The sequence below is a fragment of the Camelus dromedarius genome, chromosome 11, assembly GCF_036321535.1.
Source record: "Camelus dromedarius isolate mCamDro1 chromosome 11, mCamDro1.pat, whole genome shotgun sequence".
Lineage (NCBI taxonomy): Eukaryota > Metazoa > Chordata > Mammalia > Artiodactyla > Camelidae > Camelus > Camelus dromedarius.
Genome location: NC_087446.1, coordinates 25,818,957 through 25,838,195, shown reverse-complemented (window position 1 = coordinate 25,838,195; position 19,239 = coordinate 25,818,957). Strand labels below are relative to the sequence as shown.

At 31.7% G+C, this 19,239-nt stretch overlaps 1 protein-coding gene across 7 annotated transcripts in view; it reads left to right on the top strand.

The window, feature by feature from the left end:
* Positions 1 to 19,239, top strand: part of CEP290 (centrosomal protein 290) — an 81,920-nt gene that overhangs the window by 17,651 nt on the left and 45,030 nt on the right. For 6 of the 7 annotated variants that reach the window (XM_010986959.3, XM_031463048.2, XM_031463049.2 and 3 more), the window contains 13 exons: positions 1,462 to 1,634; positions 2,349 to 2,511; positions 3,987 to 4,087; positions 4,160 to 4,247; positions 5,267 to 5,379; positions 6,927 to 7,011; positions 7,746 to 7,888; positions 10,804 to 10,968; positions 11,357 to 11,506; positions 13,274 to 13,389; positions 14,627 to 14,729; positions 14,817 to 15,047; positions 17,985 to 18,158. In XM_010986959.3, coding sequence (XP_010985261.2) covers positions 1,462 to 1,634; positions 2,349 to 2,511; positions 3,987 to 4,087; positions 4,160 to 4,247; positions 5,267 to 5,379; positions 6,927 to 7,011; positions 7,746 to 7,888; positions 10,804 to 10,968; positions 11,357 to 11,506; positions 13,274 to 13,389; positions 14,627 to 14,729; positions 14,817 to 15,047; positions 17,985 to 18,158 — 1,805 coding nt within the window. The other variant, XM_064491569.1, reaches the window with a different exon arrangement.

Here is a 19,239-nt window from a genome sequence, read left to right as displayed (position 1 = left end):
TGAGCACCATCCAGGCCCACTTGATAGAGTCATTTCTATATATGTGTTCTCTGTGTGTATATTAGAATTATAGTTTGACAGTAGTTTAAACTGCTTATTCGAGCCACCAGGAGAAAAACCGGCAGTTGATCTTTGCTATCAAATAAGGAAGAGGTCTTCAGTCAGTACATAGTCATATGTCCCCTAAAGCTCACAGAAGGTGTATGTACTACAGTATCTTGCATTTAACTTGAATTTGACTTATGTATGACAACTAGTGGTATTCTCCCTTTATTGATTAGGGTTAGTTTTAGCTCTCTGAAGCAAATGTGGAAAATGGTGGCAAAATCAAGATTGTGTATTGGTCTAGAATTAGGCAGCCCAGGGTATTGCCTTCATCTGCCTCATGCAAAATGGAACTTTACCCTCACATCCAATCCTAAACAGCAAGATAGAGGAGGAGGGGGCAAGAAGCAAAGAGCAGGTACTGAAGGATAGACAAGTAAATATATTGTGGAGGGCCATGTAGAAGAAGTGGAGGATAGATTTTGGGGACAGCAGCCTCTGTCACTTTGTCTAGTTAGACTATTCACTCCAGAGAGCAGATCTCATTTTTTATAAATGTATGTGATCTGGTCTGATGCCTGTGTGTAAGTATATTTATGCCCTAAAAATCAGTAGATGTTTATTATGGGTAAGTATAAGAATGGTTTATGTCAATAAGTTTTAGAATGATAGGAATACTATATTTTGGTCTTGGCAACAGTTTGGTAAAATTTACAAATAGGAATTTTGTTAGCTATTAATTACCGTTAAATTCAGCTGCAAGTGACAAAAAGAATTAAATGTAACAATGGTTAAACAGGACAGAAATGTGTTTTTCCATAATACAAACAGAGCTGAGGCAACTAGTTTAGGGTTGGTGTGCTAATTGTACAGATACCAGATATCAGGCACCCTACCTTGTTGCTCTACCTGTCTCAACATGTGGTCATCTCATGTTCTAAGAAGACTGTTAGAGTTACACCCCTAGTGTCCATATTCCAGCTGACAGGAGGGAGGAAAGAGAAAAGGAAGAAACATTTCCTGAAATATGGACGTGGCCTATTTCTATCCCATTAGTCACATGACCACACCTAAGTTACTTGCCTGTAAGTAGAAATTTAGTTTTTGTTTCAAGTGGTCATGTGTCCACCTAAAAATCTATAGTTCTATTACAGTGGACATAAGGGAAGTTGAGTATTAGGAACAGATTTCAGCCTTTGCCACAATGATCATCTTTGTAAAGCATTGTTTTCCATTCTTTTGTAATCCATGTCCCTTCAGCTAAGAAGATTTTATTAAATTTAAAATTATGATATTAATATAATATTAAATGGACTTTTTTAGTGACATACCACTTTTCCTGCCTCCCATATTGGAATCTGATTTACAGGAGTAAGTAGTCAATTGAATTCATTTATGATTTATTTTGCCCTATAGGAGCTTCAACACTTTCTCAACGGACTCATTATATGAAAATTCAGTCTAAGGTTGAGATTTTAGAAGAGAGAACTAAAGAGGCTGAGAGAGCAGCTGAACTGGCTGAGGCTGATGCTAGGGAAAAGGATAAAGAGCTAGTTGAGACTCTAAAGCGATTAAAAGATTATGAATCGGTATGTATTTTTATCTCGTCAATCAAGGAGCTTAGAATTATCATTGTCATTTACAGTTAGACTGTTCTGTGCCACTTACTGTGTACCATTTAAAAATATTCCAGAAGTATGATAGAGGTTATTGTTGACTTACACTGAAATTTTCAAACTTCCACATAGCGTTTACTTTTTGGCAGAATTGTTTTCAAACCATTTGGTTAAACCATTTTGCCCAGGTAATCAGCTTTGGCGAGGCAGCAGGATTAGATTCTTTGTAATCTATGTCATTGTACCACCATGTAGATGTGACACCACTGATAAGTTGTATAAAAGTTGTAACAGGGACAGTTTTGCTGCCTACAGTGCCAACATGGCCTTATTTTGCACTTTTGTATTTTTAAATCTGATTACTGCTAGGTCAGGCAACTAATAACTTACATATTCTAATGGTATCGCTGATTCTCCCTTACTATTCCTTTTCTATATTTTGTTATGTGTTTTATATGTAATATTCTGAGTCACTTTGTCATTAGGATGCTGTACTGGGAAATTTCAACTGTCCATTTCCCATTATTAGTATTACTGGATTTGTTTTTTAAGAGTACAGTAAAATATAGTTTAGAGAAATAAATCTTAGCTATATGTACACTTACCCTCAAACTTAATGAGAAAGTAAATTCATGAATTTGATATTTCAAATAATGTTATATTTAAATTATATTGGGTATTTTTCAGGGAGTTTATGGTTTAGAAGAGGCTGTTATTGAAATAAAGAATTGTAAAAACCAAATTAAAATAAGAGATCGAGAGATTGAAGTATTGACAAAGGAAATCAATAAACTTGAGTTGAAGATCAATGATTTCCTCGATGAAAATGAGGCACTTAGAGAGCGTGTGGGTAAGCCATCTAAAATATGTAGTTTGCTCAACCCTAATTGTCAGGTCATTTTCTTGTTTTTTCTTTTTGTTTAGTATTATTTTAAAATAGATGCTTTTTTCCCCCAAATAAATCTTCCTATAAAAATATTTAAAACAAGTAAAAGTAGAGCTGTTCCAATTGAAGTGAATTATGAATTTGATGCAGTTGGAGCAGTGGATGGGCAGACCAGGAGCACTGCTATATTCATTCTGGGATCTCCTCTGTAATAATTGCTTGTTTGAAAAATGAAAGTCTAATAAGTTAATATCCCACATTAGAAGTTAACCTTTTTTTCAACAAAAGTAGTTTGTTGGTTTGCAAAACGCTCTAGTTTCAGATGGATGCACGGGAACATTTAGAAATAACTGTTTAATCATTTTTAAGACTTAAATACTTGACTTATAATTTAGACTGTTAAGTTTTAATTGGGTTGAGTATTTTAAGGTTACTATTGATTCTAAGAAGTAATTAGTAAGTATAGCTTGAAAGTTTATATGCTGATATCAATAAATAGTTCAGTAGTAAATATTTCTAGTTTGAATTTTATGACTGCAATCTAAATTGCTACTTTAAAACACAAAAAAAGAGCTGAACAATGACTTAAATACCAGTAGTTTCTTAGAGTTTAAATGATTACCTTTAAAAACTATTCTCTAAAGGAAGGGGAAATAAATATTTTATACATATTATTTATTTGTAAAAAAAAAAAAAAAAAAGCATCTAACTGGAACACAGAATCATGCCAGAACCTCAAGTTAGACTTCTAATGTACTCGGCTTATCAATCACAGCTAACTTCAGTTTGGGCTTTCCTAAAGATGACTGAGCTGTGTAGATAGCTGTCACAAACACCAGATTTTCCATATTTTAAAGGCTCGAAATCTTGATTTATAACTACTTGAGACAGTCTTGATATCTGGTTTTCAGAGCATAGTGCTTAGTAATTGGAAGTTAGGAAAGAGGCACACTGAGAACATCAGGCTAGTCATGATAATATAATTGAGACTGATATTAATAATGCCTACTCTGTGCCAGGCACTGTACTAAGTTCTTTATTTGGGTTAATTAATTATACTCCTGACAACAAGCCAAAAATATAAATACAGACATACATATAGTATTATCCCTACAACTCAGTTAATTGTTGAAAGTAGAAATTGAAGTTAATCTTGTTTTATTCCAAAACTTCTGTTGTTAATACATTATAGTACCTCTGTGACAGTTCAACATGGAGAAAACAAATCATAATATTTCCATTAATAATTTTAGCTTGTAGTGTTACAGTTTGACTTTCTGAAAAATTCTTGTACAAAAGGTAACCCATTTTTCAGTGATGCTGACTAAATAGACTGTAACCTGTTGCTTGATGATAACCAGTTGCTGTATGAAATTTTTTTTTTTTGTAGTTTATTTGGATGTTAATAAGGTTTCAATCATAATTGCATTTTATTTTAGGCCTTGAACCGAAGACAATGATTGATTTAACCGAATTTAGAAATAGCAAAAGTTTAAAGCAGCAGCAGTACAGAGCTGAAAACCAGATTCTTTTGAAAGAGGCAAGTGCAGTAATCAGTTGGTTATTTTCTTGGTTGAAGTAAAGAAAAATACTAATAATTTACACTTTGTAGATTGAAAGTCTAGAAGAAGAACGACTTGATCTGAAGAAAAAAATTCGTCAAATGGCTCAAGAAAAAGGAAAAAGAACTGCAACTTCAGGTATACTCAGTTATTCCAAACCTTTAAAAGAACCAATGGAAAATGACTCGTCTGAATCTGAAATTTTTTGTTCTGTTCGAAATATTTTTACTATATGACTGTGGTTTTGCTACAAGTTTAATAAATGAAAATAATGGCCTGATGAAGGGTATATGAGTGTCATTGGGTTCAGTCCTAAATCTGAAACAGGTGAAAAGAATAATAAAATAAATAAAAATAAGTGAACAAAAAACAATATTAAAAATCATGGACTCTTAAAAAATTTACAATGTAGTCTGTATTAATTTCTAAATAATCCCAATATGTTATAATTAGTAATGATAAAACTTAGTAGTTTCCATGTTAATATATATTATTGTTAATATTTTCCCTTAAGAGTTACGCATTGGAAGCATTCTTTTTACATTATTCTTTACTAAGTGAAAGTAATGTTTTACTGAGTAAAAATTAACTTTTTTTTGGTTTATATTACATAATGTAAAGAGAATAGTTGGTTTAGTTTTTTAATAGCTATTGCAATGCTTTTTTGTAAGAAGACCATAGAAAAGGAGGAATTTTTTTTTCCTAACTTGGCCCAAGTCCACAAGTGTCTATGAATAAAAGAAGGTTTTTTTCTGTTTTTTTCTTTTCTTTTCTTTCCTTTTTTAGCATTATGGTCTCTATAGTACATCAAAAAATTTCAAGAAAGGTAAAACTTCATAATTTATTAACCAATTTAGTTGTTATTTGTGATTCTTGTCTACTTTTTTAACATGTGTCTTTTAACTATTTTAGTATTTATTCATAAGGGCAAAGAATGATAGAGAAGGTAAAGTTTGTATTCATTTCTCATTAATATCTTATTAAAAGTGAGCTAAATTAGGTGATTATATAGGCTACATGTGGATCAAAGATTTTGGAAATAATAATTCTACCTTTTGTTTGAGTTAAAACTTGATTCTAGTTCTTATGAATTAAAGTATTGGAATAATAGGAGAATTATTTTTATGTTTCAAATTTGTTAATTCTTTTATGTGTAGGATTAACTGTTGAGGACCTGAATCTAACTGAAAACTTTTCTCAGGAGCATAGAATGGGAGAAAGAAGATTTGATTTCATGAGTCTCAAAAATATGAGTGAAGCACAATCAAAGGTAAACATATTGTTATGGCAAAGAGAATAAAGAAAAATGTTATTATCAGTGCTTTCATTTCTGCCCTCATCTCATTTTAGACCTTGCTGCTTTTTATACTTGTTAAATAAAAAAAAAAGTTTTATGTAAATAACCTGTTGATCCCAAGATTGATTAATGAGGCATTATTTACTCTGAATACAGATTAGGAGTTCAGATAAAGTAGAGCTGCTGCATAGGAGACCATCATCCAATATTCCACAATCATATCAGAATGAGCCAGAAGAGAACATGACCATAGGATCATTATCAAGAATGTTACCTGAAATCCATCATAGTGTAGAAAGTGAAGTGGATCCTTCTGCCTCTTTAAGTAGACATTCTTCATCTCTACAAGTAAAAGATATTTCATCTCCAGAAACTATTACAATAAGGGAGATTTTTAAAGCACCCTGTCTACAATCTTTAAGAAATCTAGAATCATTAATTAGTACCTTTAGTAGGGAGAGTCGTGAAGAAATAAACGACTATTTATACTCTCTTTCTGATGACTCAATGAAGAAAGTGTCAAGAAGCCATCAGGCACTTGAAAAGACTAATTTCACACAAAAAAGTGCTGCATCTTTACAAGCCTTATCAACAGCTTCAGACTTAATGCAGAAGTTACCAGTTAGGCAAAAATCTGCAATATTTTGTCAACAAATTCATGATAATAGACCTGACTTGGGTAAATCACAAACAGCAACATCAGAAGATGAACAGGTTCACACCCAAATAAAATATGCTGATACCAATTTGAGAGAAGACGTAAGAAAAAGTGAGATACCCTTACAGATAGAGATTTTGAAAAGTAAACTTGAAGTTAGTGTTCCAGACCCTGTGCCTACGACTACACAGTCAAAATTATCTCAGATAGATCCACTGGAAAATCTTATAGAACAGCTACGGACAGAACTAGTATTTCTTACGTCTCAGGTGAGTTTTCTTCCAAATTACATTCCTGGGATTGCATTTTAATTCTTTTCTATTACTTCTCTAACAAAGTTCTATAAGTAGTAATTATAATAAGAATTTTTTTTTCATGTTTGCACATTAACACTCATTTATACATATTCTGTTTTTTTTTTTAATCTAAAAATGCAATACATTTGAAATGAACTCATTGACTTGCCAAATGTATTAAATGTTTCTTTAGAATGAGGTCATAGCACAGGATTTATTGATCAAAGAAGCACAGATTAGAAATGCAGAAATAGAGCTTGAATGTCATAGAAACCAGGCAGAACAGGTAGTATAAAGGCAGATCGTTAAAAGAGTTGATTGTGGTACTAAAGACAAAAACCTTTATTATTTGTTTGGCTTTTGCCTTGGGTGTCGTGGGGAGGGAGAAGGTGGGAAGAGGATCATTATCTGTTTTACCTTTTAGATTTTATTTTTTTTTATGACTGCTGCTATGTTTCTATAGCTTGTTTTGGGTGTGTGAAACCTCAATAAACTTTTTTTTTAACTTCAAAAGTCTAAATTATTGTTATTTTTTTAAAAATTGATTTTTTTAATGTTTTGTTTAGAATGAATTTCTTTCAAGAGAACTACTTGAAAAGGAAAGAGATTTAGAAAGAAGTAGAACAATAATAGCCAAATTTCAGAATAAATGTAAGTTACTATTCCTTATTTTTCTATACTTATTTATTTTATACTGAAAATTATAGGTTTGAAGGACTTTAATACATTCTGTTTTCTAGTCTGTTTTAGCCTTAGTTTCCTCTGTAATGTATAGACTTTTGTCTTTCCTTTATCTTGCTATATTCATCTTCAGAGAATGTTGTTAACCTGAATTTTTTGTGATGATAAATAAGTCTATTTTTTCTCTTCTGTTCTCTTTTGAAAGTGAAGTTAGAAAAACCAGTTTAAAAGTTTATTTTATTTTAGTTTAGTTTTTAAACGTCAGTGCCTTTTTATTTCTTTTTTTCCATTTTATGTTATTTATTTATTCATTTGGAGGGTAGGTGATTAGGTTTATTTATATATTTTTAATGGCAATACTGGAGATTGAACCCAGGATCTCATGCATGCTAAGCATGCACTCTACCACTAAGGTATACCTTCCTCCCTAAAAGACTTTTTTTAATATAAAGTGAAGGTAAAGTATACTCATGATTTATTCCTTTCAGCCATGAGATATATATGTATATGCACATAATTTAAACAGCTGTGAGATTTAACTCTACTGTTCACACATTGCACTTGCTGAATTTTGGGGGCATTTATTTATAGTTGCATTTTACCAATGGATAATTTTTACTGTATATGAAATATTTGCCATCTCCATAGAATAGTGTAAAATATAAAAAAGATTTATTCATTCACTGAGAAAAATGTCATTCTAGTAAAAGAATTAGTTGAAGAAAATAAGCAACTTGAAGAAGGTATGAAAGAAATATTGCAAGCTATTAAGGAAATGCAGAAAGATCCTGATGTTAAAGGAGGGGAAACGTCTCTAATTATTCCTAGTCTTGAAAGACTAGTTAATGTAAGTTATTTTTTCATATGAATGGTTTTATTTTGTTGTTTCATCACTTTTAAGAAGTTATTCCACTCTCTGTGGTCTGCGTAGTTTCTAATGAGACATTTGCTGTCATTTGAATCGTTTCCCTGTATGAAATACGTAGTTTTTCTCCGGCTGCTTTCAGAAAACTTTTTTTTGTTTGGTTTTCACTGGTTTGACTGTAATGCACCAAGGTGTATGTGTGTGTGTGTGTGTGTGTCTTGTCTGGGGTTTGCTGAGCTTCTGAATCTGTTTGCTTATTGCCACTCAGAATTGGGAAGTTTTCCACCATTACTTTCTCCAATTATTTTTGCTGACCCATTCTTCTGAGACTCAATGAAACATGTTAGGCCTTTTGATACTGTCCCATAGGTCCCTAAGGCTCTGTTCATTTTTGTTTGTTTATTTGTTTTGTTTTAGGCTCTGTTCATTTTTTCCCCTAATTTTTAATCTTTTTTCTCTCAATTGGATAATTACTCTTGATTTATCTTCACGTTCACTGATGCTCTCCTCTGTCATCTCCATTTTTCTGTTGTAAGGGTCAGCCTGAGACCTGGTAGAACTTTTACACAGAATTTGGAGCTCCCTTTTGCTGGCTCTTTTTTTTTTTTTTTTTTTTTTTTTCTGGGATTCTCCTCTCACTTTCCTATGGCTTTGGGCTCTAACCTCTGGTTTTCTAGGCCGGAAGACAGGTCACTGTAACTGCAGCTTGCCCGCGCAGTAAAGCCTTAATTAGCAAATTCACTCCTTGCTGGTACTGTCTTCCAAGTTTCAAGTCCCTTCCAAAATTTGCTTGCTTCTGTTTTCTAGAACAAACATGTATGTAGTAGTTTTTTGTATTCACTTGTTAAATGTGGAAGGGTAGGTCTGTTAGGACCTTATGCCACAAGCCTAGAAGTGTAATAGAAGGTAATAAGAATATTTTAAATATCTAAAGAGTTAAACATTGCTACAAGAAAGATTTTAACCATCAAATGACATTCTATTTATACTTATCATATAGGGTCTTAAGAGTTCTGTAGTATTAATGAGAGTCTGTTATAACCTTGAATAAAATATACATTTTTAGATTCTTAATATTTAAATATGTCATTTACATAATCTGAACATATTTAACAGGCATTATTATACTATTATACTGTGATTGATTTGATTAGAAAAAAATTCTTATTATTCATTGAGTTGCCTATTTAATGATGACTAGTGAATAGTTGAATACTTTTTATTTTTTTAAAACAATACCATATTGCTACCAGAGAAGGAGAGTGATACTGGTATGTTAAAAAATTTCTGGGGCAAGAAAATGATTTGTCAAAATTTATGAAAACCATTTGATTGTCTTTATATGTTTGTTATTCATTCTGACTTTCCTTCTCTGGTTAGTGACTTTGTTTTGCCTCTGCAATTTTGAATATCTAAATGATTCTTCATGCTTTCTTATGTGAACATCTTTTGTCTATGATGCAACCCATTACTAATTCTGTATCTTAGAGCAAACTGTATTATACAAGGAAAACTACTTAGTGACCAAATAGAAGCAGAATGAATAGCTTAGAAAACCTGGACTTTTTCTGTTTCACTTGACAGCCTCTGACCGTCCCCGGGGTGCTGCTTCCATAGATTTCAATTGCTTCTGTTCTGGGTTGTTATCTTATTATTTTTTTCTTTTTTCTGATTGACGTGCCTTGTCTGATACTAACAAATAACTTAACGATACTTCCTCTAAGAAATCTTCGGAATCAGTTACACTTTGGATCAGATAATTTCAGTTTACACACTTCAATTCACTTTCTATTGCTACAGTATATTTTTCAGGTCCCCTAATCACCATCTAATTCAATCTCATTTTACCAAAGGCCGTAGAGTGAACATGGTGCTCTTTTTCAGCAAGACAGCTAACTAGACTGCTTTGCCATCTGTCAGAGTATCTCCTCTGCCTACTTCTGTCTTTCTGCTATCCCCTTTGAATCAGTATAGCTTATTACTCCTCGTAGTCTGTTCTGACCTCCTTGGGGTAAAGATTTACTTTTACAAATCTACTGCCCTAAGTTAATCCCAGATCAACTTCCTGAGTAGATTACATGTGCTTTTACTCACCTTTCCTTCTTTATCTTCTGCCTTCATTTCTGTACAATTCTTTTAAAAGTCAAATATTTTATATGTATGTATTCTGTAGATGTATACATGAGTGTAGGTATATTTATGTATGCCATTGTTGGAGAATTGTCCGGACCAGTGAATCCTCTTTGATAATATTTTAGTATTTGTCATATTATTTTTCCTTATCCAGCACTCTTAGATAATACTGTGTTATCATACTTTGCTTTTGTTATTATGTATGCTTCAACTGTGTGGAGAGGAAGCACTGAAAATTTACCTAATTGAGTGTAGTAGCTATTTCGTTCCTTTGCTCATGCTTTAAACTCAGGTGCTGTACAGTTTCAAAGTATTTACATATAAATTATCTCATTTTGACTATATAAAAATCTTGAGAAGTAGAAAGAGTTCTCTTCCTTAGAGATAAGGAAACTAAGGTAAGAAAACTAAGGTGTAAGGAATTTAAGTCACGTGCCCAGCTAGTAAGAGATTGGTTCAGATTTGGACTCCAGTCGTCTTATTACTGTCCAGTTGTTTTTCTGTTCTACCAGTCTGCTTGGATTAGCTAGATATTTGTTAATTGCTATAAGGAAGTGATTACTATGCTTAGCAATACTGATGTATTTAAACTCGAGTCTTAAAAATTTAAATTTATAAATAAGAAATAGATTCGGCGTATTTTATTACACATGGCAATGAGAATAGTAAAATGCTAAAATGTGAATTTTACTTAAAGGTAGATTATTTTACTATGATTTTGGTGTTTTTCTTCACATTTCTTCAATATAATCTGAATATATTAGGCTATAGAATCAAAGAATACAGAAGGAATATTTGATGCCAATCTGCATTTAAAAGCCCAAGTTGATCAACTTACTGGAAGGAATGAAGAATTAAGACAGGAACTCAGAGAATCTCGGAAGGAGGCTATAAATTACTCTCAGCAGTTAGCAAAAGCAAATTTAAAGGTGAGAATTGTATTAAATAAAAGAAAATGCTAAGCTTATGAACAAAAGTTTAATGTGAAACATTTGATTTTTTTTAAATGACTATTTTATGAGAAAATGTCCCTTGAATTAATTCTTTCAACATTAGGAAAGCTTCTGTTCAGATTTTTGCATAAAATATTAAGTGGAAAAATAAGTGCTTTATAATATAAAGGGCTACGGAAATTCTACATATATACATAGGCATTTCTAAGTAGAAACTAAAATATGATTTAATTAATTCTTAGCAAAGCATTCATCTACTTACTTTTTAAAGATATTCAGTAGGCGGTATAAATTACTGCTTTTAAATTTGTCTTTCTTTAGGTGTAAGAGATGTAATTCTCATTTCTGAACTGTTCATTTCCAGATAGATCATCTTGAAAAAGAGACCGGTCTTTTACGACAGTCAGAAGGATCAAATGTTGTTTTTAAAGGATTAGACTTACCTGACGGAATAGCACCATCTAGTGCCAGTATCATTAATTCTCAGAATGAATATTTAATACATATTTTACAGGTACTGAAAATTTTATATGTGAATAACAAAAATAAATAATAGTATGTTTATAATTTAATCATCATGTATTCCTTTGAGTTCTTAGAATATTAACAGTGAGATATATTTTTTAAAATTTCATTTTAATATTTTTAATGGAGGCACTGGGGATTGAACCCAGGATCTCTTTCATGCTAAGCATGCACTATACCACTGAGCTATACCCACCCCCTGCCAAATATGTAACGGATCTTGTTGTTAGATGGAATGTTATGAATAAAAGCAATTTGTTCCACTCATCTGAATGAGAAGCATGCTGACACATCTTCATGTGTGCCATTCATATGAAATATGCTATTGACAGGTAGAATAACATGCAGGTGTTATAAGCTAATAATGTATAAATAAGATAAACCCTTATCTATTGCTGGTTGGAAAAGCAATTCAAGTGAATAAAGTCTGACACAGCTTTTTAGTGTAATGGTTAGAGTTGTTTTTTTTGTGTGTGTGTTAACTACAAGAAGAAACTTTTAAACAAAATTGTCCTTTATCTCTTTCTTCCCTTTACACTGTAAAGTGTTAGTTAATCCATTAGCAAATTAGAAAGGGCACTGCCTTCCCTGTGTTTCTCAGTTTTGCTGTTTATATTATGGTCATTATAAATGGCCTAATGGGAGATGCTTTTCATTCTTTCATTTGAAATGTGAATATCCACAACATCACATACATTGCAAATACCATTACAAAAATGTGTTCAGAACCAATGAAAATACATTTTTGATTATAATGACTGCTGTTTCTCCTAGATAGTCCATTTGAGAATATACTTGAGTTATGAATATCAAGTACTTGTATATGTATTTGTAAGTTACATTAACTAATCTTTTTTGAATATTGGAATTTGTACATTGTCAGGGAGGGACAACCTTAACTACTTACTAGAACATTAATTTATAAATCATCTTATATCATTACTTTTAAATTTAGCACTCTTCATGACTTTATTTTTCTCCAAGACAGGAACACTGTCAATAATATCAGCATGGCATTGTCATGTTGCTTGAGATAAGATTCATATTTGTTTTTTCATCGTTATATACAAAAACGCATGAGAAGCATTGTAGTAGATTAGAGAACATTAACTGGGAATCTGAAAACCTGTTAAGAGTGGCAAAACAGGTGCTGGACTCCCAAACCTAAGGCAGCATAGAGTGACGGAAGTAGCAAGGTCCTTGGAGTCAGACAGACCTGAACTTCAGTGTTGGATCTGTAAATACGTAAAGCACCTAGCCCCAGGCTTGGCATATGTGCTTAGGAAATGGTTACCAAGTGTGGTACTAATGAGTGTTTTAATGTTGAGTAAGTTACTTAATCCTTCTAAGTCTCAAGTTTCCTCATCTTCAAAATGAAGTAATTGGAAAGGATAATTTGGGTGGAGGTATGAATGTGTATGTTCACAAAAGGGTGTCTGGGGCTGAGTAGCTCGGTAACTCGGGGTCTGTTTGTAACTACTGTAGCTGATAATTTGTATGGTTACTGTAACTGTCATATATGATGAAAATAATTTTACCTATTTTATAGCACTTCTTTTTTACACATATTGCTTAATTCTGTATGCCTTAAACTAAGATGTTCAAAATAATCAGAGAAATGATCTATACTGCTTATGGATTTGCTGAATATTTTCTTTTATATATTTTTCTATAATCTTGTCAGAATATATTATACCTTCAGATTTAAAATGTATTCTGATGCTTTTTTTCTTCTAATTTCTAAACCAACTTTTAGGAACTAGAATATAAAGAAAATAAGTTAAAGAATTTAGAAGATTCTCTTGAAGACTATAACAGAAAATTTGCAGTAATTCGTCATCAACAAAGTTTATTATATAAAGAATATCTGAGGTATAGTTTTTAGCAAAACTTTATAAATATAATGGCTGCATATTCTTGTTAAAGATAAGTAACATAAAAATGTTTAAATATTTTTTCTTCATGCCTCTTCACCTTCATTTTATCTTAGTTCTTTATCTAAAAAGTCTATGATACCTTTTTCATAGGGTTATTATGAATCTTAAGTGAATTATGCAAAAATGCCCAGGTATGAGCATTTTATGAATTTTATGGCACATATGAACACTTTGTAAATACTATTAGCAACATTCTTCTTCATCACTGTCATCATTATTTATTATTTTCATAGGGAACTGACCTGTTTCTGCTTATTTCTGCCATCTCATCTGTACCAGTGGACTAATATCCTTAGTAATTAGAATACCTGATCAAGGTGATTTAAACACTAAGGCTGATTATTATCTGATCTAATAAGAAACCCAAAGCTAATTATAGGGTAGGTCGTATTTGGGAATATTATAGTGTAGTTTATATTATCTCCTATCATGGTTGTGAAATAGATGAAGGAGTTCAAGGAAGATGGAACCATCCCCATGGAAGAAGAAAGGGTTTTTTTTTTTCCACGTAACTTTTTATTTTTACATTAAAAATTTTTCCAGAGGCTTCTGGCAGATTTAGATCTAATTAGCTAGAATTGGATTAATAAGCTATACTAATTATTTGTTTAAATTTGAACCATTCAGTGGCAGAAAGAATGATGACACCGTAATGGTTTATGCCAAGCAGATTGCAGGTGACTATGAAATATCTTTTGGGTAGGCAACGGCGTCTTACCTAGCTTAAGTCTAATGATTTCTTACTTTGTTGGTATTCTAAATATTTCACAAGTATTAATACTCAAGTTTAAGAGTAGAGTCAGAATATTGTGACTTGATTTCTAGAATTAGTTTGGGATATTGATTATTTTCCTAATTGTTTTCTGTTTTTTTATTAATAAAATGTTTAAGATTCAGCTGCAGTTGTTAATAGTGTAACAGTTGTAGACTGATAATTCATAGAATAATGAAAATAATTTGATAAAGTAATTTCTTTACCTTGCATTTATTAAATGAAAACGTACCTTTGAGGATAAATCCTTTCAAATGGAATTTTGACTTCTTATATTATCAGATATTGAGTAGTTATGATTTATCTTGTTTTATGAAAACTTTAAATTTCCATAATCTAAAGCTGTCTCTTCCTATAGTTAAGTATTATATTAGGTTTACTGTGCTGTTATTTTTTTAAGTGAAAAGGAGACCTGGAAAACAGAATCTGAAACAATGAAAGAGGAAAAAAGAAAACTTGAGGATCAAATCCAACAAGATGCTATAAAAGTAAAAGAATATAATGTAAGTAAAAGCTTTTAAAGTCAATATACACTATTATACAAACTAAGATAGCTAGGTTCAACAAGTAATAAAAATGACTTTCTGCAGAATTTGCTCAGTGCTCTTCAGATGGATTCAGATGAAATGAAAAAAATACTCTCAGAAAACAGTAGAAAGATCACAGTCTTGCAAGTGAATGAAAAGTCACTCATAAGGCAATATACTACTTTAGTAGAAATGGAGAGACAACTTAGAAAAGAAAACGGGAAACAGAAGAATGAATTGATATCAATGGAGGCTGAAGTCGGTGAGAAAATTGGACGTTTGCAACGTTTTAAGGTACATCTGATTTTTTTGACTACGAAAATTTTCAAATTTTAAGAAGAAAGGATAGTATGATGAGTACCCATCACCTGAATTAATAGTTAACATTTATTAACATGCAGCTATAATTGCATCATCTGTTTTTTGTAGGACTACTTTAATTACAGACATTTCTCCCTTAAATATTTTAGTGTGCATCTCTTAAAAAAGTCTTTTTCTATTTATATAACCACAATGACTTTACCATGCTTAACAAAATTGACTGCAGTACCTTGTATTATCTAATGTCCAGACCATACACATTTCCTCAGTGTCCCAGGATCCAGTCAAGGACCCTGCATTGTATTTGAATGTTACATGTCACAAATCTTTTTAATACAGGATCCCCCCCGCCTTTTTTTTTCTCTCTGAAAAATATTGAATATTTATCTGATTATTTTCTAGCATAATTTTACTTCTTCCTCTATCAATTGTATTTTCTAAAACTTAACTCTGAAGCCTTTGTTATATTCAGGTTAAACATTTTTGGCAAGAATACTCTGTAAGTAATGCTTTGTACTTGCATCACTTCAAGAGATAGAATGTCTAGTAGTCCCATGTTTCATGCCTGATTACTTTATTAAGGGGGAGACAGCCATGTATCCCTATTATTAAGTGATTTATTTAACTCTTCAGTGATGTTTTGGTACCATTCAAATGACCAGTTCTTCATCAATTCTCTTAATGGTTTTAGCATCCACTTAATTGTTGTTGCTGACCCAGTTATTTCATTAGGAGTTGCAAAAATCATGATTTTCTAGTTATGTTCTCTACATTTATTAGCAGATACTCTTTTGTAAAATAAAGAGCTTTTCCTCATTAGCCCAAGCTCTTTGGTTTTCTTGAAGTATGGTTCTTACTTGAAAGGAAAGATAAAAGTTTCATTCTTTCCTTTTAATGACAGTTTTCAAAATACGTAATTGGTGTACTCTGCTTCTGCCTGTCCCCTCCCACCCGCTGCACCCTCCAGCTTTCTCTTTCTTAAGTATTGTAGCAGACTCACACACTTTTAAATAACTGTGTTTTAAGTCAGTTGGAGCCATTATTCTTTTGTTTCAACTTTGGCCAATGGGAGCCCTTTAAAGCTGTCTATTGTGTCCCTTTGACAGAAATCCATCATCTTTGAACCAGGCTGCAAAGCTTGGTTTGTTTTCTGGCACAACATGATGTCCAAGATTTATCTTGTGTACTTCTCTAAAGAGCCCTAGTTCTTTTTAGTGGAGACGGCACTTAGATACCACCGGTACAAGGTGTCATTTGCTCTTGAAGTATCACTGCTACTAGTCCCTTCCAGGAAACAAGTTAGGAAAATATGTATAGACTTAAACCATGAGTTCATATTATTATTTTCTATTCAAATTTAACATTTTAGGGTAAGTAAGTAGTTTGGAGTTTTTACTAACCTTTGATTCTGTGCCTTATATTTCTTTTTTTTTTAAACATGGAAATCTTCAATAAAATAACATTAAATCTAACATTAAAATAATTATTAGTTTTATACTACAATATTCATACATTAATTTGAAAATAATATTCTTATATTGGGATTAACAATAACAATAGCAGTGCTACCATATGTAGTTTAAAATTTCTTTACAGTTCTTATTTTCTTTAGAGTATCTCTCACTAAGGATATATAGTCGTGATAACATATTGTACAGTAATTTGTCTTTGTTTTTGTTTTTTAGTTTGTAAAGTCTTTATTCTTTTTTTAATGTTGTACAATAATTTGAAATAATGCTCCTGTTTGTGTCTAAATTTGCATGGGAACATATAGACAGAAAAATTCAAAGTAAAATTAAAATGAACTTGAGTTCCTTACCATCCCCTTTTAAATATAGTAATGGATGAAACTGTCATGCTAATAAACCTGTTTTCAGTGTGAAATGTTTTTGTCTTTATTTTTGTGTTAGATTTTGTAAAATATACTTTTGGGGTATTACAAGTAAGTATAGCTAGTATTTGAGATAGAATTGAAGAAAGAACTACAATTTTCTCCCTCTTCAACCTGTTGTTCAGCCTTTTGTTGTTGTTGTTACAACAATTGGAAAGCCAAAAAAAAAGGGATATTTTTAAGGATGGGGAACATAATCTCTCCCACTGCAAAGAAAAAGTGAAAGTGAATCCCAAGGGTTACTTATTTATATAGAGAAGTTGTCAAAATGAGATCTGAGCATTATTAGAAATATTTTCCCCTCATTACTATACTTCAGAATGAATTATAACCATAAATTCTTAATCTTTTTCACTTCATAAGTTTTGTTTTACACTCTTTGGATAATGTCTTTGAATAATGACTTTTTATGGCTCTGTAGCTAGAGTAGAACATGTACCAAGTAACTTAAAGGCTTTGATATTATTTGTTACAGATAACTATGATGCAGAGAAGCTTTTTCTTCTTAAATAATGTTTTCTTCTTGAGAACAAAATTTTTTCTTATATTTTTAAGCTAATCTGTGTAACTATAAATGAACAGCAATGGCTGAACTGTCAATGTTACCTATAGTAATGCTAATTTTGCCATTCAGCTGTCAAAAGACAAGTTTTTTTTTTAATTTTATGAATTTAGAAAAGCCATCCTTAGATACATTCTGAGTGATATGTTTTCTTGCTGGTGTATATTATGCTTTTCTCAAATTAATTGAATTTCATTAACTATGACAGGAGTTATAAAAGTATTCACTTTGTTTTTATTTTTATTATGATTAAAAATTTCCAAATAATATTATTCATTATGTGAAAGAAATTGATAATTATTGCAATATTTTTCCTTACATGAGAAATCTTATATATTTTTAAATGATTCTAAAACCAGTTTTCCTTCAGTTATATTATCTTATCCTTCTCAATAGTGGCTAATGCTTCACTAGAAAAAATATACCAACTTAACGCAGTGTATCCTTATTTACATAGGAAATGGCCTCTTTCAAGATTGCAGCACTCCAGAAAGTTATTGATAATAGTGTCTCTATGTCTGAACTAGAATTGGCCAATAAACAATACAATGAGCTGACTGCTAAGTACAGGGACATCTTGCAAAAAGATAATATGCTTGTTCAAAGAACAAATAACTTGGAACACCTAGAGGTAAGTGTGATCCTTAAACCCTGAGATATTAGCCATTCTTCTCTGGTGATATCTTACTGTAGGTGCAGAATGATTTCTGGATGACTTCCTCCAGGTCATCCTCCTCAGCCCACTTGCATGATTAAACTGAATCAAACCGCTTTCTGCCAGGCACTTAAAAAGAAAAAAGAACATGAAACAAGGTATTGTAATCAAAAGAGGAAGCATCATTAAGTACCCATTCCTTTCTCTTACCCCAGTGCAAATCATTTCCTCATCATCCGTAGTTTTTTGGGATGAATGTAGCCAAGAATGGATGAGGTATTGATTGCTCTTTCTGGACCATGGATGAACTCTGCAAATCCCTGTGCTTTCTAATTGTAGAGATAGAGTAGGATAGTGTATCATTAGTTCAATTCAAAGAATCTATGACTATGGCCCAGACCCTTTGTAGTTCTCTTCAGGCCACTTGACCTCCATACCTGTTACAGTAGGCAAAGCAAGCTCCCAAGTTTGTTTATCTTCTTCATAAAAATAAAAGCTTATGTCCTTTGGCTCATTCTCTTTTATGATCTTCTCATAGGACTGGAATGAGATCTAATTCTTTTGGCTCACAAGCTTACACTCGCTTAGGGCTACACATTCAGAAAACATTCTGAATAGCTTTCAATGACTCTTGCAAAATTATCTGAGTCATTATTTATTAATACTAACTAGAAATAATCATGATCAGTTTACTTATTATTTTGGCCAAAGAGAGATGATTGTGATAATTTTTATAGAAAATTCTGAATATTTAGGTGTGTTAAAATTTATTTTCTTTTTTCCCATCTTTCATGTCTGTTCTCCACTCTTCTTTAGCATTAGAAAATCCTAGGTAAGAAATCTGTAGATAACATATCAATGTGTAATTTTTAACTTTTAAAATTTATTTCTCCAGATAATATTTTTCATATTTACTAAAAACTTAAAAAAAAGTATATTTGTATTGTATCCCTTTCTCTCCTTTACTTCCTGCATCTCAGTTATAATTTTGAACATATATCTCTTCTGAATGACAGTGTCTTAGCTTTATTCTTTATTATCTTTATTGTAGTAGTTG